This window comes from Pelodiscus sinensis, chromosome 17 (assembly GCF_052426305.1).
Source record: "Pelodiscus sinensis isolate ZL-2025 chromosome 17, ASM5242630v1, whole genome shotgun sequence".
In the NCBI taxonomy this organism is placed as follows: Eukaryota; Metazoa; Chordata; order Testudines; family Trionychidae; genus Pelodiscus; species Pelodiscus sinensis.
The window spans coordinates 30,347,682-30,371,823 of record NC_143068.1 but is presented as its reverse complement, the minus strand read 5'-3'; the positions used below and the strand labels follow the sequence as shown (position 1 = coordinate 30,371,823).

At 47.5% G+C, this 24,142-nt stretch overlaps 1 protein-coding gene across 8 annotated transcripts in view; it reads left to right on the top strand.

The window, feature by feature from the left end:
• Window positions 1-24,142, top strand: part of MYT1 (myelin transcription factor 1) — a 141,388-nt gene that overhangs the window by 47,762 nt on the left and 69,484 nt on the right. For all 8 annotated transcript variants that reach the window (XM_075901026.2, XM_075901022.2, XM_075901027.2 and 5 more), the window contains exons 2-3: window positions 2,497-2,597; window positions 22,491-22,545. In XM_075901026.2, the coding sequence (XP_075757141.2) occupies window positions 2,497-2,597; window positions 22,491-22,545 (156 nt within the window). The remainder of the gene's footprint in view (window positions 1-2,496; window positions 2,598-22,490; window positions 22,546-24,142) is intronic.

Genomic DNA, 24,142 nt, shown 5'->3' with positions numbered 1-24,142 from the left:
CCCAATTCCTGTGGTGGGGGCAGGGGAGGAGGCAAAGGAGTTCTGAGTGTGGAAGGGGGCTTTGATATGGGGCAGTGGGATAGGGTGCAGGGGTGTGAGGGCTCTGGCTGGAGGGGGCGCTCTGGGATGGGGCCTGGGATGAGGGTGTCAGGGCTGGGCATAGGGTTAGCTCTGGAAATGAAGGGTTTGGGGGGCAGGAGGGAGCTCCAGGCTGGTGGTGGGGTGAAGGGATTTGGAATGCAGGAGGCGGCTGACAATTGAAGTCAGGTGTTGGGGTGCAGGAGGCAGTGAGGTCTCTGGGGTAGGCCAAGGGGAGTTTGGGACGTGAGACTGGGCTCCAGGTTTGGGGAGGGACTCAGGACTGGGAGTTGGGGTACAGGAGGGGGTGCAGTCTTTGCACTGGCCAGATGGGCTTCAGGGTGGGGCTGGGGATGAGAGGTTTGGGGCACAGGAGGTGGCTTTGGGTTCAGGCTTACCTGGGCAGCTCCTGATGAGCAGCTCTAAGGCAGGCTGCCTGCCTGTCCTGGAGCACCTGAGAGGGGCAGGAGACTGTGGTATGTGGAGCCCCGTGGAGCCGGATCTATTACGCTGGCCACATCCCTGGACTGGGAGGAACCGCCTCTCCCAGCTGGCCCCAGCACAGGGGCCCCTCTCCCCACAGCAGCCCTGAACCCCCGCGTAGGGCTTAATGGGAAGCTGTGCAGCCACGCGGCTTAGCAGGAACTTCGGTGAGAAGGCAGGGCTGGTCTCCCCTTTGCGGAAGGGAATGGTGGGCTCTGGGCCAGCAAATCCTGATAAGGAGCCTCTTGCAGAGTATCCGCTCGGCTGTCCCCACTGGTGGATGGGATGCCCCTAGACCTACCCACAAGCCCAATGGCTCTTCCAGTATCCCTAGAAATCAAGGCCATCAGCACTGCTGATGACCGCCCCCTAGGGCTGGCTCCCAGTGGTGGCGGGCTCGGTGATGAGGATCAGACACTCCCGGGTGACATATCTCTTCTGACCAAGCTCCACAGAGCCATCTGTATCCACCTGGACTCCGCCCTTCCCCTGGCACAGATACCAGGCCCACCAGGGCCTCTGTGGATTCAGAAGGCGGAGGGACTGAGTCATTTCAGGCCTCACCTCTCCTTCCATGCCAATCCATGTGCCCGGGGGTCCCTCCATGACAGGACCGCTCTCCTCCTGAGAGGAGAACTCAGAGTCCGACTCTTAACCACAATGCTTTGGAGGAGGCTAAATGTTCCATCCAAACTTTTACTAATGCTGAACCATTGACCACAACACACCTTCAAGTCACTCAGAGGTGGCTCTAATGCGTGTAATGAAATGGGTGAGACCAGGCGATAGCAGCATGTAAAATATTATTTCCCACCTCATCTTTGCCCACCATCCCATCACAAGAAAATTAATTTTTTTTTGGTGGGCAGGTAAAACATATTTTTTTTCATCCTGTCATGGGTGGTGAAATTCTGAGGCAATTGTAGCAGGCTGGCCTACCGTTCTTTAGCGGTTTGGTTTTCTCCCTCTGCCAGGTGTTTCTGACTAAGCTGTAGTCACAGGGTTGGAAATCCTCCATGACCAGTTCTGGGATGATCCAATTGACGAGTACCAAAAGGATATACCAGGGCTATGTCTACACTGGCGGTTTATTGCGCAAGAACGAACGTTCTTCTGCCGAGCATCCACGCTGCCCACTCACTCTTGCGCAAGAAGATTTACAGTAAAGCATGGGAAGAGAAGGCTTCCTGCACAAGAGCTACGCTCTTTTCTAACAGGTGTAAGCTCTCTTGTGCAAGAGCTCTTGTGCAAGAGGGCAGTGTGGACACGTGGCAGGGGTTTTTTGTGCAAGAAAACCCTATGGCTAAAATGGCCATCAGAGCTTTCTTGTACAAGAGAGTGTCCACACTGCCATGGACACTCTTGCGCAAAAGCACATCTCGCACATAGCAGTCTGGACGTGTTCTTGAGCAAGAGTTCTTGCACAAGAACCCTTGCACAAGATGTTCTTGCACAAGAAGCCGCCAGTGTAGACATAGCTGTAGTGTCTTGGTGCTAGAAGCCAGTAGCATAAGCCCTTAAAGGCAGAAGCCATCTTTATGTTCTATGTAAAAGTGGTGAGGAGTCCGGTGGCACCTTATAGACTAACCGAAGTGTTGGAGCATAAGCTTTCGTGGGCAAAGACCCACTTCGTCAGATGCATGTCAGAAGCTTATGTTCCAACACTTCAGTTAGTCTATAAGGTGCCACAGGTCTCCTCGCCGCTTTTGCAGATTCAGACTAACACGGCTACCTCTCTGATACTATGTTCTATGTATGTCCCACACCTAGCACAGTGGGCTCCAGCCCAGTGACTGGGCTTCTGGATGCTCCCACTGTACAAATAATCATTAGACTTCCTCTTGCTTAGTCTTGATGGCGCTGCTGAAGTGGTGTGGCCAGTGGCTACAGGATTTTGTTTTGTTCCCTGACACTGTATTTCTCTTAACCCTTCAGAAAATGAGTTCCGGGGCAAGCTGCTGAATCAAAGGTGGACCTGCGGAGAAAAGCTCAGCAGTTGTGAGACAGCAAAAAGCCTACACAGCAGACACAACAAGGTGAGCAGGCAGGGTAACCTTGCCAGGGCCTCGCAGGGAAGGAAGCCGCCTAGAAATCTTACCCCGTTTTGGACTGTAGAGAGCACCATTAGCAAATCCTATTACCTGCCTTTCCCTGCCCTATAAAAAGATGAAATCCACATGGCCAGCGGGAATTAGCAGAAATGCCTGGCCATCATGAATCCCAGACACCACATATAAAAGGAGAGACTGCCTCCAGCTGTAAAATTTGGATCCCGATCCATGTCCTTCCTTCAAATACTTTCTTTCCCCACGACCCTTTGTTGGGGGATGCTTGGGTCTGGGGAGCTGGGTGAAGCCCATCTCTGGTTTAAAAGGCTCTTTCTCTAAGATGCAGGCTGAGTAGAAGAAGCCCCTTGTGCACCAGGTGAAACCTCAAAGCTTTGGAAGGAGATAAATGAGGCATTCATTCCTGAACCCAGCCTGTTAGATGGCTCAGGGAGAGGAAAGCAACTTTGTTCTCAATACAGCAACTCTTTTAGGGAAACCGGTCGCAGCTGTGGCCCTGTGAAAGGGGTAAAGCCAACACTGCCAAACCTCACGGCTGATTTGGAGGCTTGAATTCGGCGTAACACGGGGGGGGTGCTCACTATACAAAAGACATTTCCGGCTTTCTTTTTGGCCCTTTCAAGGATTGTCTTGATAAAAAAAATCTTACCATGCAATGGCCTATCAGCCAGAGATCGCCCCATAACTGATGTTAATTTACTTCCCCCAAACCTCAAAATAAACCTCAAACCTAGCTGCGGAAAAGCCTTCTTTGCTTAGCAAATTGTGATCTATACGCAAGTGCTGTCAGGAGCGTTCGTGCCCTGAGAGAGCAGTGTAAGCAGCTGTTGCTAAATTTAAAACGGGTTCATTAGGACTTTGATATTGGACATGCCAGATAAGCACTTCCTTTGGATTTAATAGGTCAGGGGTATGTGACTAAAACAAGGGTTTTAAAAACATAATATTCCTAATAATACCTAGCACTCAGCATTTGCTAAGCAGCGTCGCCGATTCTCACACCACCCTAGTTGTCGTGTGTGATTTTTATCCCTGTTTTGCCAATGGGGAAAGCAAGGCAGGAAGGGGAAGGGATTGGTCTGTGGCCTCAGGATAAGTCTTAGGCGTTTGATTGGGGACTGACAGCTGGTCGATATCTAAAAATAGAACCTCACTGCTTCAAAAAACTCACATGCAAGTCAGGGAGTGGTCATGGTAGGGTCCTAGTAGGTAGGTCATGGTCATGGTAGGGCTAATGGAATTACTCAGGCCAAGTCTGCACTAGGAAACTATTTCAAAATTAGTAATTTTGACTTAATTCCTGATTTAATACATTTGAACTAGCGTGTCCACACTACGGAGAAGCCTCAAAATTAGTCCGAGGCAGGCTCTGTTAATGTGGATGTGCTACCTCGACTTAGAGCCCCGGAAGTAATTAGTTTGAATGACTCTGCGGAGTAATTATTTCGAAATAGTGGCACCGGAGCATCCTCACTACCGCTATTTTGAAATAACTATTTCAGAATTAGCGGTACTCCTGATGAAAAGCAGGAGTACAGATTTTGAATGATTTTGAAATATCAGGCTTGGTGGTGTGGACACTCCGCCTATACATTCGACTTTGTAGGGGGGGCATTATTTCGAAATAAAGTCCTAGTGTAGACAAGGGCTCAGAGTATTAAGGACTATGCAGTCATTTGCCACTCCTCCCATGCTTCCTACTTAGTCAGTAGGAGTCTGAACACCCTCCCCTTCCCCCAGACTCTGAGGGTACGTCTAGACTACAGGCTTTTGTCGACAGAGGCAAGTTCTGTCGACAAAGCAAGCCGCTTTGTCGACATGAGAGCGTAGACGCGAAGGACAGTGTAGATGCAATAACACCTTCTGTCGACAGAACTGTCGACAAAAGGCGTTATTCCTTGTAGAACGAGGTTTACTGCCATCGACAAAACTGCCGAGTTCTGTCAACGTTATATCGACAGAACTCGGCAGTAGTGTAGACGCAGGTGTAGTTTTGTCGACAAAAGGTCACTTCTGTCAACAAAATCCCGTAGTCTAGACACACCCTGACTGTGAAATAAAGTAGCAAGTGTCCGGCTTGCAATCTTGAAAGTGGACATATTTTTTGTTGTATGGAGCAATCCCCTTAAGGACTATATGCGCTCACCTGCCCATGGTCATGAACACTCACGTTTTGTGTGTGTGTGTGTGTGTGTGCGCAGAGGTTGGGCCTGGACACACACGTGCACACGCTTGTGCTCTACTCATGTGATCAGTCCTTGCGGTGGTATGGATGACTGCCATGAGCAATAGTTTGAAGGTTTTGATTCTATCCGATAAAAGCTAAGCTAACCTTTATGATCAGAAGGGCCAGATTTTTCAGACCACGTTCCCCTATGGTGCACACATCCAGGTCCATTTAGACACACTTTTAAAAATGAACCTCTGCAATGAAGTATCCATTAACTGTTAAACACTCCTATGCAGCCCTTATGGAAACCCAGCAGGAGATGACGGCTCGGATCAAATGTGAGACTTCATGTGTGTGTTTAATGCCCATACAGAAAATATAAACATCTTCTTTGTAGGAGCTCTGGCTGCAATTTGTAGTCCGCCGAACAGTGTGGCGGAGCGGGACAATGTGGAGTGCGGTTATGCATACAAAGAAACAAAGGCTCAGGTGTGAAATGAGAGAGCAGTCCAGTGATGGGTAGAGTGAGTCTTTACACTTCCAGCTGGGTCCATCAGTCTGGACTCTCCGTTCATCACTCTCCTGGGGCCTGTCACTGCATGGGGGGAGAATCTCTCTCCTTTCCCCCACCCCACTGCTTAATTCTTTTACGCTCTTAAATGCCAGTTGATCAGCAGAAAGTTGGGGTTGATGAAGGCTGGTAGAGATTACATCAACTGCAGAGCTACAGTTCATCTGCAAATTTGACACTATCACCTTAGGATTAAACAAAGACTGTGAATGGCTAGCCAACTACAAAAGCAGTTTCTCCTCTCTTGGGGTACGTCTAAACTACATGGCTCCGTTGACGGAGCCATGTAGATTTGTTTGTTCGGCAAAGGGAAATGAAGCCGCGATTTAAATAATCGCGGCTTCATTTAAATTTACATGGCTGCCGCGCTGAGCCGACAAACAGCTGATCAGCTGTTTGTCGGCTCAGCCTGCTAGACTGGACGCTCCCCTGCCGACATGAAAGCCCTTTATTGACCTCCCCGGTAAACCTCATCCTACGAGGCATAACGGGGAGGTCGATAAAGGGCTTTCAGGTCGGCGCGGAGAATCTAGACTAGTGCGCTGAACCGACAAACAGCTAATCAGCTGTTTGTCAGCTCAGCGTGGCAGCCATGTAAATTTAAATGAAGCTGCGATTATTTAAATCGCGGCTTCATTTCCCTTTGCCAATCAGCCTAATCTACATGGCTCCATCAATGGAGCCATGTAGTTTAGACACACCACTAGTGTTCACACCTCCACATCAGATGCTAGAAGTGGGCCTCATCCTCCCTGACTGAATTGACCTTGTTCTCTCTAGCCTTACTCTTGAATGGAACTCTTTTCTTATGCCTGTATATTTATACCGGCCTCTGGAATTTCCACTACATGCATCTGACGAAGTGGGTCTTTGCCCACGAAAGCTCATGCTCCAATAAATCTGTTCGTCTCTAAGGTGCCACAGGACTTCTTGTTGTTTTTGCAGATTCAGACTAACATAGCTACCCCTCTGATATTTATCAGGAGTGGGGAACCCCAGGCCTGGGGGCCAGATGCGGCTCCCCCTACTTGCCTGGATCCAGTCCCCGAGGCTCAGGGCTTACCCCCATCACTGGGGAGCCCACGCTGACACGCCATCCCTCCCACCACTCCGACTATGGGGCTAGAGTGCACCATGGGCCCCCGTAGGCTCTGGCGTGCGAGGGGAATGCGGGGAGTGTTTTTTCTCCTTCTCAGTCGGAGGCCACATCAGTGAGGGGTTTGTTGGTTGGTTTGTTCTTTGCTTCTCACTTCTGTGTGGCCCCTGATGGGTTTTTCTGTGACTCGGCCCCCAGCCCCCGAAAAAGGTTCCTCACCCCTGGACTTCGTGAAGAGGCCCATCAGAAACCATAGTGATAGAGATGCAGCCGTGTTAGTCTGGTCTAGCTGAAACAAAAGACAGAACTATGTAGCACTTTAAAGACTAACAAGATGGTTTATTAGGTGATGAGCTTTCGTGGGGCAGACCCACTTCCTCAGATCAATTTGTGGAAGAAAATTGGCACAATCATATATACCAAAGTGATACAATCAAAAAAATGAACACATATGAAATTGACAAATCAAATTTTAGAACAGAGTGGGGGTGAGGGGGGAAGGTTACTGTCTGTGAGGTAATGACATAGGGGTGATCATTGGGGTAGCTATAATTATCACCCCTAATGTCATTACCTCACAGAAATTTCCCCTATGATCATCCCTAATGTCATTACCTCACAGACAGTAACCTTCCCCCCTCACCCCCACTCTGTTCTAAAATTTGATTTGTCAATTTCATATGTGTTCATTTTTTTGATTGTATCACTTTGGTATATATGATTGTGCCAATTTTCTTCCACAAATTGATCTGAGGAAGTGGGTCTGCCCCACGAAAGCTCATCACCTAATAAACCATCTTGTTAGTCTTCAAAGTGCTACATAGTTCTGTCTTTTGTTTAATCAGAAATCATGTTTGGCATAACTTTCTGGCACTGATGTTGGTGGCCAATTTGGTCACAGGGCTGCTGTATGCCCCTCCCCTATTTCCTGAGATGGTAACACACGGGGGGAGGGACTTTATGAAAATGCCTGCTTATTACAGAGCTTGAAAACAATGGTGTAGAGGAACTGCAGCAGGCCTGTAAGCAGGAATTTCTCTGTGTGTGACGGGGGAGGGGAGTTGCTTTTTCAGTAAATGTGGACCTCAAGGATGTGAATGAACCCCCCTCCATGATCCCCCAATAAAGCAGGGAAATCAGCCCCAGCCTTCCCCCAGATGCCAGAGCGTGGGGGAGGGAGGCTCCTGCAGCATGCTGTTCCTACCTTCCCATGGCTGGCCAGGGCATGCTTACTTGGAGCACCATAAGGGGGATGCTTACTTGGACCACCATATGGGCCTGTGCAGGTCCCCCCCGTCTTCAAGGATCAAAGAACCGTTTGTTCATCCTAATCCCCGCAGGTCCCTCTGAGCATGAAGTGTTGGGATTGCATGTTGTAGTGCTATCAGTAGGAAACGCTATGTAAACCTAAGCTACCGCCTAAGACATTACCTTGGCCTAGCGCCTGAATGTCAGCCCCATGCATGCAGATGCTCTAGCTGTGGCTGTGTGTCAGCTGTGATGCTGCGTAGCAGCTTTTCTGGTCTGTTTCCCCCATGCGCTGTTCTTGCTACAAAGCATTAGCACTTAGTAAATGTTTCGTTGTGGGCCGCGAGTTTTAGCAAATGAAAAGTGACAGTCCGGCTTCATTAGGACGTTGGTTATCCAGCTGTAATTTTTAATTTGGGGGTTGGGATGAGCTGCAATCTTCCACATAAAGATGTCAAGGAGAAATCCTCCCCAGACTTGACGCCGGAGAACACCAGGCGGGGTGTCCTTGCTCTACAGCAGCGAGGGAGCAAAAAGCAACCGCTAGTTTATTCAGCTGCGAAGGGGACTCACAATGGGTGGAATGTCAGGAGGATTTAAATCAAGCAGCAGGGAGGACCCTAAAGCGGAAGAAGGGGGAGGGGAAAACCCAACCTCCGAGCATGCTTACAAAATAACAGCTGGCAGCCAGAGGACTGATGTGTAGGCTTGGAGATACATTCTGCTTTTAAAAAGGAGACGGGGCTTTAGGCTAAAGGCAAATTTCCTCCCCCTCTTCTTTTTTTCCTTTTAATTAACAGCGATAGCAGGCCCGTAGTGCCAAAGTCATTCTTATTTCATGGAATGTTTGATGGAAAAATACATGAGGGAAGGGTGGGTCTTAGAGTTTGAGTCTGAACTTCAATGGGTGGCTGCTCCCATGCCATCGGGCCGCATTCTGACCTCACTTGGCTCAGCTCTGAAGCTGAGGTAAACTGCGCAGGGCTGAGGTAAATCGAAGACGTGATCCCTGGTAGAAGGGAGAGGGAGTGAAAATGAATCCGACTCGGGTCCCTTGTGCCGTATCCTGGGGGTGGCACGCTGGCTCTGAGGCATGTTGTTAAACTCCAGTCGTCAGACAGCCAGAGAGCAGGGAACTGAAATTCTAGCTAATTGACTCTCACGATCCAAAGGTGGAAACTAAGGGTACGTCTACACTTGCTCCCTAGTTCGAGCTAGCGATGGAAATGTAGCCAACCAAAATTGCTAATGAAGTGGGGATTTAAATATCCCGTGCTTCATTAGCATAATCTCGCCCGCACGTTATTCCGCTCAACAGCTGATGCGAACCAGGAAGGGCACTCCGGGACGTGTTAGTTCGAATCAACCCAATTGGTTCGAACTAATGTTACTCCTCATTTTTTGAGGTAAACTGCTCATTTTTTGAGGAGTAGCATTAGTTTTGGGGTTTTTTTTACTGGACAGGGGAGTCAAATACCAAACAGTCCAGGTGAAAACCAAACACCTGGCAACCCTACCTTGGCTATCTGTGAATATGTAGAGCTCTGCAAACGGGCATAGGCCTGCTCTCCCCCCGGTAGCAACATCTTGCAACTAATAAACTGTCTTCCCACAATTGTAATGACATCAGGAATTTAAAAGTGTCAGTCAATTAGGCACTTGGGTGGGACGAGCTGTGCTCCTGTCTTCTCCTGGTGGACATGGCGCTTAGGTGGGAAAACGACCTGGCTCTCTCCTTCCTAAACCGGATCGGCATGGGCTTATTGAGGGCTGACTTGGCCCAGGGATGAATTGGCAGGCAAACTGCATCTTCCTGGGAAGAGCTGTGCCTGGAGGCACTCCCTCTGGTGAAGCACAGCTCCTGCGGAGTGAGGACATGGGACATGGTTAGACAGACACCTGTCAGGGATGGTCTAGATGGTGCTTGGTCCTGCCAGGAAGTCAGGGGGCTGGACTTTCAGTTCTAGTGTTCTAGGATTCTATGAAATGCTGGGTCACTCCCTCCAGGCCGTTCCACTGCTTAGCCTGGGGGAAAGAAGGAACTTGCCCATCCCACCCAGATGTGCACCGGGAGGCCCTGTCAGTTGGCTGCACTGGAGACCTGAAATATGTAATGTCCGGTAGGGTGGGGCTGTTTTCTCCCCCTTGCTCCCCTCCACGGCAGATTTCAAGTTTTGTCTGCCAAGTGCCCGCTCCCCATCTCTCTGTTTCTTTTATTGTCTCTGTCTCCTGTATAATTAATTTTGCGGGGTGTGAACCAATGAAGGTGGTGGGATGTAATTGGTCAAGTAATCATGCTACAATATATTAGGATTGGTCATTAAATTTCTGTAGAATGATTGGTTCAGATATATTTGAAAATATTACTGTGTATATTAGGGACAAACAAGAAGTGAGGGGGGAAAAGAGAAGCAAAGGAACAGGGAGGAAGAAAGAAAAAGAAGCTGGAGTCCTGCTTGCTGGAAGCTAACCCCAATAAACCTCAAATTGTTTGCATCTTCGGACTTCGGGTATTGCTGTTCTGTTCACCTGCGAAGGACCAGGCGGGTGGGAGGATAAAGGGATAAGTCCTCTAACAGTAATTATTACTGCTTCCTCTTTGAGGGCACTGCCAAACGGTAAGGACGGGGGAAGGACTGAAAACCCCAGGCCGAGAATTACTGCTCAGTCCCTTTTGGTGGAGAAACATGATGTTCCATGCACGTCTTTCTTTGTGCATTCTTACTGCTGAGAGGCAGGTTTCAGTTACTTCAAAAAGTTGTAGTGGAAATGTGTTTTCTTCCTGTAGAGGAGACCTAGCTTCTTGTACACAAATCCCATTGATACCTACAAACGAACAGGAATGGCAACTTTGTTTCGCTCTTTCATTCAGCGGAAAATACAAATTCCACTCGGAAGCCCCCACCCCTCTTTGTTGGAACGAATGCTTTCTAAGTAGGTTTGTGTCTTCCAGGCTCTGCAGCGCTCTTGAATATACATAACATATTACCGCTGACCTTGGGGAATTTCAGCACAGCCCGTAATGATATATTTGCATAGAGCTGTCAAAACGACAAGACAGGCTCCACCTCCAGGGTGGCTGAGAGGTGCACAAAGGCAGTTACCCGTGGGTGTCCTAAGGAACAAGAGCTGGAGCACGAGCTTAAACAAATTGACATTGTGTTTCATACTGTGGTTGGCACCTACAAACCTTTGTGTCCAATTTCTATCAAATTAAGCTTCAGAAGTATATTGTATTGTAACACTAAAGTTGTGTTTTAATTATTATACTCATACTGTGTGTGTGTGTGTGTGTGAGAGAGAGAGAGAGAGAGAGAGAGTTTTGATTCAGACCTTACTCAAGCAAAACTTCCATTGAAATTTATCTTAAGACCTTGTGATTTGGCTCTATAACAAGGGGGCGCAATTTAATGAATTTTGCTACATGGTCATGGGTGAGGTGGTGCCTGGGACAGAAGGGGCGGAATTGGGAACTAGACTCCTCTCGAAGTTGTCTGGGGCTGGAGGCTTTGACTTAAAAACACGGAAAAGGGCTCACAGGCCTGCCACTACCGAGTTGCCTAGCAGGCACCTGGGTTGCTGCTGCTATTTAAAGGGCTCACAGCTCTGGCCCCTGCCGGGGTAGCACCATGCCTGGGAGCTGTGAGCCATTTAAATGGGATCCTGCTGCCTGAGCCACCACCTAGAAATTCGGTGGCACCGGCAGCAGACTATAAATAGAAAGCAGCCGGATGCATAGTACAGGACAGTTCGTACCGCTCAGAGTTTGCAGACTAAACAGACAACAGGATGGAAGGGGAAACAGAAGTAAAGTGACTTACTTAAGGTTAAACAGCCAGTCGGTGGCGGAGCCTGGGACAGTACAGCCTAATGATTAGCAGGACTGGATGTCGAAGAAACCTGGGCTCTGTCACCTAGCATTGGAACAGTGAATCCACGAGGGACTTTGCTAGGGGTGCTGATTTTACACGGAAGTTGTATACAATGGTAACAGGCGGCCCTATAAAATTGCAAGCTAGCTAGCTAGTTGTATGCTGTCCTTGTAATATTATGAATACACAACTGAGCTAAATAGGGTTAGCATTCCCTAGTTCTTTAGTTCAGTATCCAGTGCATCAGAGCAGCGTTGCATCTTTTCAGAGATCAAGAATTAAAGATTGTTACAGTACAGAGAAATGCGCAGAGGTTTTCGTTGGGGGCAAGGGAGCTGGTTCTTTTTTTTTTTTTTCTTTTCCCAGTCAGCGTTAAAATAATAGTAACACAAACCTGGGTAGCTTTCCAACTGGGCCATTATGCACACTGGTGTGAGACTCTATGGAAATACCCTCTCAGTCTCCTGGGCTGCCAACACGCACTCTGTGACCTGAAGTTTCATATTAAAGCGATTTGTCTAGTTTTGGCCTCATCAATGAGAAGTCTTCTAAAGGCCGGTGGTTTCATATAAGCCTCCTGCACAGGAGGCTGACAACACCGACTCTCAGGATGTTTGCTGTTGGCAGTGTTAGCTCCATCCACCGGAGAAAAGTAGACGGGGGGGGGGTCAGAGGAGAACACCTCCGTCTAGTTGTGCACCTTGCTGGGAAATGTTGCCCAAGAAGAAAAGGTTTTATTTTCTAGTCTAATGATTAAAAAAACCCAAAAAACCTTGACGGTTGTTGTGTTCACGTGAGTCTCAATCCTCACTGCTTTAGGGGTGCTGGGGGCAGCACTTTGTTTCATACAGGCCCACAGTTTCAAAAGTTCATGTTTGTGTGTGTGTGTGTGCATGCGCCCATCTTCTAAAACGATTAGCCTCCGTTGGAGCGTGCTATTGGAAATCCATCAGATTAGGAGGGCAGTGTGCCATATAGAGTGTCTCTCCTTTCAACGCTCTGCCAGCAGGCCCCCTTATAATTCAGTAGCAGTTTACAGGGGCTTTCAGGGGCTCGAGGGGAAGGGACATGATGTGCAGCTACATCTCCTTCCCTCTTGTGCATTAAATCCCACTTGTGGTGCATCCCCGCTGTCAAACAGAGGAATGCCTCCAGTTCATGCTTGCAAACCAGGAGATGCTGTTTTTATCTGACTTGAGCAGGGAAAAACCAGAGATCCAAAAATACTGGTGATTTTTATAGCTGGAGAAGTGAGCAAGTGAATTCTCTTTCAAAGCCAATGCTAGTGCTGACGAAAGTGAGGTGACGTTTTTAAGCCATCTTATTGTCACTGAAAAATGCATATGCACAGGGACCAAAACATTTCACCGAGTTGCCTTTTTGTTTTGGCCAAAAAAAAGGGGGGAGTGAGATTAAAAATTGTAGAGTTGAAATGTTTCATTTTGACCATTTCTAAAGGAAATGGTTTGATATCTGGATTCCAACTGCCCTGTTTGTTTTGAATTTTGCATCCTCTGAAAGTAAAAACCCTCCAACGAAATGTTTAATTTTCGATGGGATCTTTTGTTGGACTTTTTGACTTTCGTTTTGAAAAAAAAAAAATAGGCCTTGTACATTGACCCCCCCCATTACATTTTACTAGGTTATTTTTGGTGCAGCTACTGCCCTGAAATATCTGTTAGCACAATTCCGGGGCTCTCCTAGGAGTTGAAAACACATAACTCCACAACAGTGTGTGTCTAATGTGAAAGAGGCAGCTGGAATATACAGTGCTTGGAAAGTTTTTACTCTGGCAAAATACGTTAAATAGGTAGGGAGTCGAAATAGGGGATAGTTAATGCAAGACAGGCCCTACCTCATTACCATCTCCAAAGCCCCCAGCAAAGCTTATGAAAGTGCTCAAAAAGCCTATTTACCATATTTTGATGGGTTCCCCGGTGCCGTAGCCATGTGATGCTCTGATCAGGAATTAGAGGGCCTTATCCATGTGAAAAGGATACACTGCAAAGCCAACTGATCCAGCCAGACAATTTAACACTGCCACCTTCCAGTATCGGCAACATCAGCACATCAAATGGTCAATATCCCTTGGCCTCTTCCACTTCTGTTCATATGATGATCTCTCTGCAGCTGTGTCTTGTAGTAGTTGTAAAAAGGCAGTGGGGTGGTGCCAATGATGCTGACCTATACGTGTGGGGGGGAGTTAGGTGGCTTGCCCACTATCTCTTCAAACTCCCAGTGAGACACGTTTGCACCCAGACACTTTGTGCATGCTCCAGTCCTGGCCGTTCAGAGTTCTGGACTAATTTTCATCTTGTGTAAATGACGAATGTGTTTCCTTTGAGGACCAATGCCGCTCTGTGTGTGCAAAAGAGCAAAGACCCATAAGTTCCCTCCTGTACTTTAGTCAAAAGGTTGTATGAAAATGTGAGCCTCCCTCTATATTTCTTCCATCTCAAAGGGAGGGGAGGTAGTCCAGTCTCCATGGTGACTTCTTTCATGGCCTCTCTTCTGCGTTTGCTAACAAGAATGGATTAACTGGGGACAGGCTTTCTGAAGGATTAGGAGCATAAAGATGTTCAAGAAAGATGTGGAGAAATTGGAGAAGGTCCAGATGAGCAACAAGAATGATGAAAGGTCTAGAGAACATGACCTATGAAGGAAGACTGAAAGAATTGGGCTTGTTTAGTATGGAAAAGAGAAGACAGAGGGGACATGCTAGCAGCTTTCAAGTATCTAAAAGAGTGTTACAAGGAAAAGGGAGAAAAATTGTTTTCCTTGGCCTCTAGGATAGAACATGAAGCAATGGGCTTAAATTGCAGCAAGGGAGGTTTAGGTTGAACATTAGGAAAAATTTCCTAACTGTCAGGGTGGTTAAACACTGGAATAAGTTGCCTAGGGAGGTTGTGGAATCTCCATCACTGGAGATACTTAAGAGCAGGTTGGATAGACATCTATCGGGGATGATTTAGATGGTGCTTGGTCCTGCCGTGAGGGCAGGGGACTGGACTCGATCTCTCCCTTCCAGTTCTAATGTTCTATGATTCTATGTTGCACATCCTGTCTATGATGGCACCAACTTCTGGGCACTAAGGATATATCTACACTAAGAAACTATTTTGAAATTACTTAAATGGACGTCACTCCCAATTTAACAAAATGGAAATAGTGTGTCCTCATTACGGGCCCCAGGAAGCACTGGGGAGTAATTAGTCTGAATTACCCTGGGGAGGAGTTATTTCGAAATAGCAGCACCAGAGCATCCACATGACCACTATTTCGAAATAACTACTTTGAAGTTAGCAGGGAAAGCAGGAGTACAGATTTCTAAATAAGCAGCCTGTTATTTCAAAATAACAGGCTTGGTCGTGTGGGCACTCTACTTATTAATTCGACCAGGGCCGGCTCGAGCCATTCCTGCGCCCCGGGCAGCGGGCGGGTGACGCATGTGCGGCTCTACCCCAAGTGCACGGCGCATGCACGGCCCCACCCCCCGGCACACTGCGCACCTTACAGCTGCAATCCAGTGTGTGGCACTGGATTGCAGCTCTAAGGGGCATCGCGTGGCCCCCAGCCCCGTGGTGCCGGATTGCAGCTCTAAGGGGCACTGCGTGGCCGGGCATGTGGTGCCCCTTACAGCTGCCATCAGGTGTTCCCCATAGGTTGGCATCCCAGGCAGCTGCCCAGCTAGCCTCCCCCTCCCCTTTAATCCAGCCCTGAATTCGACCTAAGGAGGGTTATTTAAAAATAAAGCCCTAGTGTAGAACAGGGCCAACAGTGCTTAACTTGGTCATAATTGTGCCAGTTATCTAGGCTCGGTGCTCACTTTCCAGACTACCTTCTCCAAAGGGCAGGATTAGGACCTGAATTGTCATCCCTCTGTATTTTATCCCCTTCCAGCTGAAACTCTTCACACCAAAGCGAAGAAGTGCTTCCTGTTGGCCTTTAAAAGCAAAACCAACCAAACAAAAAAAAAAAAAAGGTCGATCAATTGCAAATGGCAAGGTGCTTTGGGGAAATGAATACCACAGCTGTTTGCTCCATCAGTAGGAGTTCGCCGTTTGCAAGCAGTGCCCATTATGCTTTCTGCAACCCTCTCTATTCTCTGCTTTTTGAATAATTTATCTGCAGGAAATCCAAATTGCCAGGGCACCAACAGAATGCTTGCCAATTTCCCTGGGAAAACTGACAAAAAACACCCGCTCTAGATTTCATTTCAGCAGAGCATAGCCGCCTAGCAATCAAACATATTAGTTCTATTGTACAGCACGCATCGGAAGGCATTAGCGAGCTCGCTCCGAGCAAGGCACATTTGAAAGGCTCATAAATGTAATGAAGTCCCGTTGACACCTGCTCCTCTCCACACTTTAAATGTGAGCCATTGGTCCATGGGGAACCAGGGCTTTAAAAATAGAAATTATAGTAATTGTCTTCTGGGTTATTGGGAAGGTTGTAATAAACGTGGCGCATAACGCTCCGGCAGCACGAGACTCGAGCTGACAGGGCGCATAAATTACCCCAGGTTTTGATTTTTCCAGCCCTCCTAACAAATGACATAAATCACTGTATGCTAGTGCTGCATTACCGGGGGGGGGGCGGAAGGGAGGGCGACGTGGGCAAATTTCATCTTGCTGATTTGAGGCTCTTTCTTCAGTGGGGGCGCTTTGAGGGAGCTTTGTCATCTCCTGGCTTTTTAGAAAGGAAAATAAACACCTTTCGTATGGAGAGAGACAGGGGCAAATCACACTCGGGGCTCATTCAGTTCTTGCAGTGAAGAAACGGGCCCGCACGGTGATTTTTTTTTTTTTTTTTTGGTGAGGGTTTGTTCAAGAACAGAAGCGGAATTAAAGAAGGCATTTTGAGTCGCATATTTAAATACAGCCTCTCCGGCTCCTCATTGAAGAACAGATCACGTGGTCGGTAACTGGCTCTTGCGTTGGGCTTCATTCCAACGAGAAGCCAGCATGCTTTGTTTTCATTATACGCTACGCCGGCGGAGCAACAGCAGAGGAGAGCCACGCCATAGAGTTCATTACGTCGCATGCGCCCGCTGCACTTTCCAGCTCTCTTCCCTTCCTTCTCCTTTTGAATGTGGTGCACCGATGCCAGGATCCTATCCACACGAACTCTGTTTCGTTATTAGAGCCACTTCATTACAGAAGTGCATCACACGATGCCCAGCAGGACTTTGTGGAGATGAAAATGCTCCGTCGGGGACATTCTGTGCAGAAGGTCATTCTTCCATATTAGGCAAATCTGGTTTGAGTTTTCTTGTTCTCTCTCCAAACCAGACATGGGACGAGAGACCCCCCAAGACAATATCCTACCTTCTCCCTCCTCCCCTATGCTACCCCTTTAAAATCACACTGGAATCCCAATTGTCTGCACCCGGGAGTGGCGGGTATCATAAGCAAGGGAAGACATTGCCTTCCCAAACTGCCAGGCATGGCCCCACCCATAGGCGTACTGGGAGCAGTGTTGTTGCTCCACAGCACCCGCCCTCCCCATGCTCCGGAACCAGGGAGGTTGGGGCCACGCATTGAGCGCCCTTCCCAGTGCTGTGGGGCTGAGCAGGCTGGGGCCATGCATCCTCCTCCTTTCCCGTGATGCTGGGGGCGGAGCCTGGGTAGAAGGAGCGGGGTTGCCTCCCCAACCCTAGCTTCACCCACTGCCCATGTCTGCACCACTTTGACAGCACTAAATACGTGTGGGTAGGCATTGTATCCAAAGCACAGTTGTGCCGTGCCTGTGGCAGAGGAGAGACTGGCAACTCAGTGGTAAGGGAAGTCCAGAAAGCAGGAGTTCCCCTGCTCAGGAATCCACTGGAACTCATCATAAACACTTACACCCATGTTCGAAAACAACGTATTTGGTTCTTGCTCTGATTGTTTCCATGCGGACAGATCCCTCCCTCTAGATCAGTGGCTCCCAACCTTTTCCAGATGGGGACCCATTTTGACAATTCAGGAAGACTTGATGACCCAAGGCAATTCAAAAACGGGGGGAGAAGGGAGGGCAGAGCCACCTGGGGAGATATTTAGCAACCCTTTTGAAATGTAATGGTGACCCATAGGTTGGGAAACCCTGCTCTAGATCCCTTACTAGATCTAGATCCAAGCTGAAGTCTGTTGGGATCTTGCTTCTGGTTACTTCTTGATACAGGTTGAACCTAACCCATAAGAGCGGCAACACCGGGTCAGACCAAAGGTCCCTCTAGCCCAATATCCTGTCTGCCGACAGCATTCAATGAACAGAACAGGGAATCAAGTGACCCCTCTCAGTCACCCATTCCCAGCTTTTGGCAAACATCTCTAGTGACACAGCCTCAAGACATGATGGGTGCTGAACCAGAGAATGTGCCGAATCCCGGGAGGTCAATATGATCATGAGTGGATCTCTTTATTTTGCCAAGGTGAATAAACGGAACAATTTTTGCAGTGCTGCTTAATAATATATGGATGTACTGTTCCAGCCTACATGAGCCTATGCCAAGCTGACTCATAGACTTTAAGGTCAGAAGGGACCATTATGATCATCTAGTCTGACCCCCTGTACAGTGCAGGCCACAGAATCTCACCCACCCCTCTTAGAATAATCCTCTCACCTATGTCTCAGATATTGAAGCCTTCAAATACTTTGAAGGCCCCAACATGCAGAGAATCCTCCAGCTGTGATCTGTGCCTCATGCTACAGAGGAAGGCGAAAAACCTCCAGGGTCTCTGCCAATCTACCCTGGAGGAAAATTCCTTCCCGACCCCAAATATGGCGATCAGCTAAACCCTGAGCATGTGGTCAAGACTCACCAGCCAGACACCCAGAAAGTTCTCTTGTCAGCTCTCTGCATAACAAAGTATTATTGTTGCTGCACAGTTTTACTGTATTGGCCCAAGGATATAAGTAGAGAAAGCATAAAAAACATTACCAGCCCTTTCATGGTTTGCTGGGCTCCGAGAAAACAGTTAGGGTTAATGTAGAGAGAAATAACGGCACAGAACACCGAGAGCCAGGACTGTGGCTGTAAACAAACTTTATGGGACAGTGGAAAATGTGGCCACACTTACAACGAGTAGACTTCTGGCTAATTAAGACCATGCCAGACTTCAGATGTTGCCAGACCAGAGAGTGCCAGATTAGAGAGTTTCAACCTGTATATCTGAATTGGAGCAGGGCATAGTCCTGCCTATAGAAAAAGTTTCTCACATCATCCATCTCTTGGACCATCTTTAGGATGAGGCATAGAACTGATGCCCTGAACATTTTGGAAGGGGCACTGATTTTATCGGGGACTGCAGGCAATGTTCCCTCTAATTTTTTCCACCCTTGTGCGAAATAAATTGTGTTATGTGCACCCAGGCATGTGCAGGTGTGTACCAAACGTAGAAACACATACTGCTGGCTGTGGGCACTGGGAGCGCTCTGCTAATCAGCTGAAGTTGCGTGGTGCTCTCTGTTCAACAGATGCCATCTTCCACCCCAGAGGTGGCTGCATGGCAGCCTTTCACTCCTTCGCGGTTTGTTGTGATGCTTAATTAATTAATGCTGAGCACTTCTGAAGTCCTAAACATTATTTATTCATGTTGTTATTCCCTATTGAGCATAATGTTTGATGTCCACGATCTAGAGGTTAGCCGGCTGCCTCCTTCCATCTGTGTAAAATTTCTCTGAGTGTAGGAAGAGGAGAGCTGTCAATGCTCCAAGGAAAAGGCTACACAGAAGAAGTTATTTACCGTGCTCAACAACAACCTTATTGAACATGCAGACCTGAGAAGAACACAACATGCCCTGTACTCCCATGCCAATAGATGGTGATTTTTATAGACACTAACGCTCTGCAAAAGTGCAGGTGCCACATTCATGGTCTAGAAATCTCAGAATAGAATAGAATTCAGTCAAGGCTGCACAGAGCAGTCTCCAGAGACTGTGGTTTTGGACAAATAGGCGATCTGTCCCATATCTTAGTGCTCACCCGAGCCCTGCTCGCAGTCTGCCAATAACACCAGCCTTGAGCACCCGCTTTTACCCCAAGCATCTCTGTGCTGCCTCCCACAAGGCCCCTGGTGGGTAAGAAGAAGTTCCCCATGGAAATACAACCACCATCTTATCCCCCTTCGAAACCCTCCTCAGAACTCACCTCTATTGCAATGCACGCAGAAAGCTGCTATCTCTCACAGTTGCTGTGACAGGTGAGGCAGTGTAGCCTAGCAGACAGTGCACTGGACCAAGCATTAGGAGACCCAAGTTTTATTTCTGGCTCTGCCATTGGCCTGGTGGATGACCTGAGGCAAGTTGTTTCACCGCTCAGTGCCTCAGTTTCCCCATTTGGTGTAATGGGATTAGGGCTTCCCTCCTGAGAGTTAGGTGGTGTTATTGTGATGGCTACTGATTGTCTTACAGCTGCGCCCAGAGCTATGCTGTGCTAAAACATCCCATTGCATTTGTTACCCATCTTCCTCTGTACTTTTTAGTCTTGTCTACCTGATATGTCTAACCTTGAAGCATGTAAGTGATTAAGAATACAGAGTGTCATTTTGCTGCATGTTTGTACAGCCTCTAGCTCGGTAGGGTACTGACCTTCTAGATGCTACACCGATATAAATGTTAAACAATAAAAATGCCTGTGCAGATTCCAGTGATCTATTAACATTTTGCTACATGTACTTTTTAAGTTGTATTAGTTAACATTTAGGGAAAGGGTTGCACGGCACCTCAAATTTTTGTTTCAGACATGAGGCCAGGTATATCTACTGCGGTAAGGGAAGGGTCACATGACTCAGAGAGAGGGTGACATGCCAAAAATGTGGAGGCTACATTTAGATAAAGATTTGGGTGTGATTCGGAACCACATCCAAAACCTGCTGAGGCGCTCTTTGCAGCTGTGCAAAGTCATGGGCCGGAGGGATGGGGCGGGAGTGTCAGACACTCATTGATCAGTGGCATTAGGCAGTGAGATTCCAAAAGTTAAAGCTTTATAACCATTAAAACACAAGTTGCCAACGTCACATGTGGAAACACACAAAGTAAATATCTTGAAAGCAAACTCCAAGTGCTCCAGCAGCATTTTTCTTACTTTTCCTGTCTGAATTTCACTGATCATCAATAGGAAATATTTTTGTCATTGGGGGTGTGTGTGATAAAATCGACATTTCCCAGTAAAAATCCAATTCTCCTGAGCTGAGGTATCCAGGTCAGGCAACGTTGCCACTGTAGTGACCCTAGAATGTATGTCATTTTTCTGGAGTTTAATAAATTACAAGCAATTCAGCTAAAGATTGATCTGAATTTGGGGGAAAAGTATGGGCTAGTTCTGATGTTCCCTAGTCGCCATGCCTGTTAATAGAGCATGAGTGTTGTGTGTGTGCTGGGAAAATGTCTTTGTACCTTAGTTCAGTGGTAACAGCAGTAGGTGGGGTTTTGAAGACCTCCGGGTAACTTTTCCCCTATGGAGAAGACCAACACAAGCCCTCTTAAGTCTCATTAAAACGCCTTACAATGGGATTGAATGATACTTCCAGAATGCCTAGACCTGGAGCAAGGCCTGTGCAGCGAAGAGAATTTCACCCACTATGATTTTACTCCTTTCTGAAGTTCATCTGCTCATGTTGAAGTTCATTTGGCCCCTCCAGGCTGTAGCTATTTTCCATCATGCATACAGCTGGGCAGAGGAGTCAGTAGGGTTTTGGATACAGATTTAGGGCCTCCTGTCACCCTCCACTCTTGTTACCTAAAATGGTTCCTGAGGTGCTGAGTCCTTTGCAGGCCTGGGCCCCTTTGAACAAAAGAAAAAGCTGCATCGCGTCAAGCCAGGCTCATATGAGTCATCTCTGCTCATGGGAGCAGCTTGCAATAACATAGCGGGAAATCATTGCTCACACGAGTAAAACTTTGCAGGGTCGGGCTTCAAAACTGTGTCCTTAGAAAGTCCCTTCCCATCTTCCCAGGATGGAAATGTGCAAATTGCTTTATACTCAAAGAGGCAAATCATCCACTGCTGCAAGTCCAAAGAAGTCACGGGAACAATAGCATTTCCCACCAGCGGTGCTCAGCGGCTACAAAGCAATGTTTCAAAAACAAAGCCAGCTGTTTACTTGGTGGGACACGATATCACTTCCCCTCTCCCACCGGGTAACACCTCTCTCAGAAGTCCCATTGACTTCAGTGGGATCACTCGTGGTTTAAAATACTATCCAATAATCATCGGGGTATCAAAAACTAACCATATACAGGCAGTCCCCGGGTTACATGGATCCGACTTACATCGGATCCCTACTTACAAACGGGGTGAGAAAACCCCGCACTAGCTGCTTCCCCCCAGCAGACCAGGGAGACGCGAAGCTAGCGCCCCCCCCCAAGCAGACCAGGTAGCGGCTTTTCTCAGCAGACACCTCAGCTTGAGAATAAAGGACTGAGGGAAGTGAGGTGTGGGAGAATAAAACTGAGCTCTGGAGAAATGTTTGGCTAGAGTTTCCCCTACAATATGTACCAGTTCCAACTTACATACAAATTCAACTTAAGAACAAACCTACAGTCCCTATCTTGTACGTAACCCAGGGACTGCCTGTAGAGTGAAATTCTGAACCCATCAAAAGCAACGGTCAAATTCCCACTGACTTCAGTAAAGGCCCCTATATTTTCAGCGGTTTGGTCCATAAAGCAAGCAAAACATTACGTTCCTATTGTGTGAAGTCTTTATATTACAGGGAAAATAAAAATCAGGGCTCTTCCCCTTAGAGCCACCCAGCAAAGCTTAGTTTGGCCTTAATTTTAAAAGCAATACGACCAGTATCTTTCTCCAAAAGACAATCCAGCTTCCCAGTCCTGGGGCTATATATTGGGTAACTGTTTCTAATACATTCTATGCGACTGAGGGTTTTTTTTAAATGCTAATTTTGTCACTGTTTGATTCCAGATGAGTTTAGAAAATGATGATAAGAGAGCACGCACACGATCAAAGTCTATCCGAGGTGAGCCGTTTATTCTCCTCCTGTGTGGAATTACATTCATTGGTTAAATCTGGGGTTAATGGGCTCTGGTTTTTCCAAGCGGGCCTCTCATTTCAAATCCAGCATCCCAGTCTTTCAAGTTTTTAACCACGGCTTCACCACCACCCAGGAGGTCTGGTCACCAAAACAGCTCCAGCAACACTTACAGCCCCGCATAATATCTAACCTTCTTCCACCCACCCCCCTCAAAAATCTGTTCCATGCTTGGTTCCATAGGAATCGTGATAACCTCAGCTCAGTTCCAGAGGCTTTCATCATGAATGCTTTGCTAGAGGCTTTGAAGTTGAACATCTGAGAGTGCCTGGCAGAAGCTGTACATGCCTCAGAAGCAAACAAGCGATCTCATGGCAGGGACTTGAGGACAAATGATTTGTTAATTCAAAGCCTGATTGTTATTTATTTCCCAGCTTTCCAAAAGAATGTATATTTCATCCTCTCGATGCCTTCCCCCAACCCCACAAAGGTGCTGTAATCTATATTTCAGGGTGTAAACTCATATCCAGATCTCTGATAGCCTAGATGATGATTTACAGTGACAGATTCACCTCTGAATGTATTTGTTCTCTTTTCTGTGTCTGTGGATTTGATGCATTTCAAAGGTCACTGAAAGGGAAGGCCTAATAGCACTGGCTTAAATGCAAGGTAATGTGTGAAAGTAACGTATTAGTGTCAGCCATGTAGCCAGGCCATTGTACCTCACTGCTACTGACCCTACATCATTCTCCTCCTAGGCATCTGCATCACTCGGGAACCAGATACAGCCATTTGTGCTGTTTTGTGCCACCTTATGTGGTAGATCGTGTGATCTATGTAGTGCTCATTAAGGGCTATAATGAGATCAGCCTGATTCTGCTTGTTTTCTTACCTTTAAACCTGCCTTGAACACACTGAAACCTGTCTCCTGCTATGCAAAGATAATTTCTTGGCTACACCATGCTACTCACGGTTGCCGCTAGTTTGCTGGAGTTTGTGAGTCACTCCATTGAGATTTGGATCCCCCAGAAACACAATTAGCTCAAACAAATTGGGCAGCTGTGTTATGCCTTTTTAGCCTGTGCCATATAGCAAGCTTCTTTTTTTTTTCTTTTTTTTCGTGTTTTTTGTTGATGTTTTTCCTGCCTGTTTTGATTCCTGATTGGACATGAGGTTTTCCGTAAAGATGACGTGCTGTCATCTGTACTATTCAGAAATGAAGACACGCCCCTATGAATCTGGGGCCTGCGCTGTTGTTACGAAAGGGATTACAATGAGAAACTAAAAGAAGGCCAACGTAGAAAACCGTTTGAAATGCAGATGAACTGCCAAACACCTGAAGAGACATGAGACAATTCAGTCGGTTCCCTTACATCAGCAACGCCCAACCTTTTCCAGATGGGGACCCATTTTGACAATTCAGGAAGACTTGGTGACCCAAGACAATTCAAAAACGGGGGGAAGAGGGAGGGCAGAGCCACCTGGGGAGACACTTGGCGACCCTTTTGAAATGTAATGGTGACCCATATTTGGGTCCTGACGCATAGCTTGGGAAACTCTGCTTTACATGTAAGTGTCCAGATCC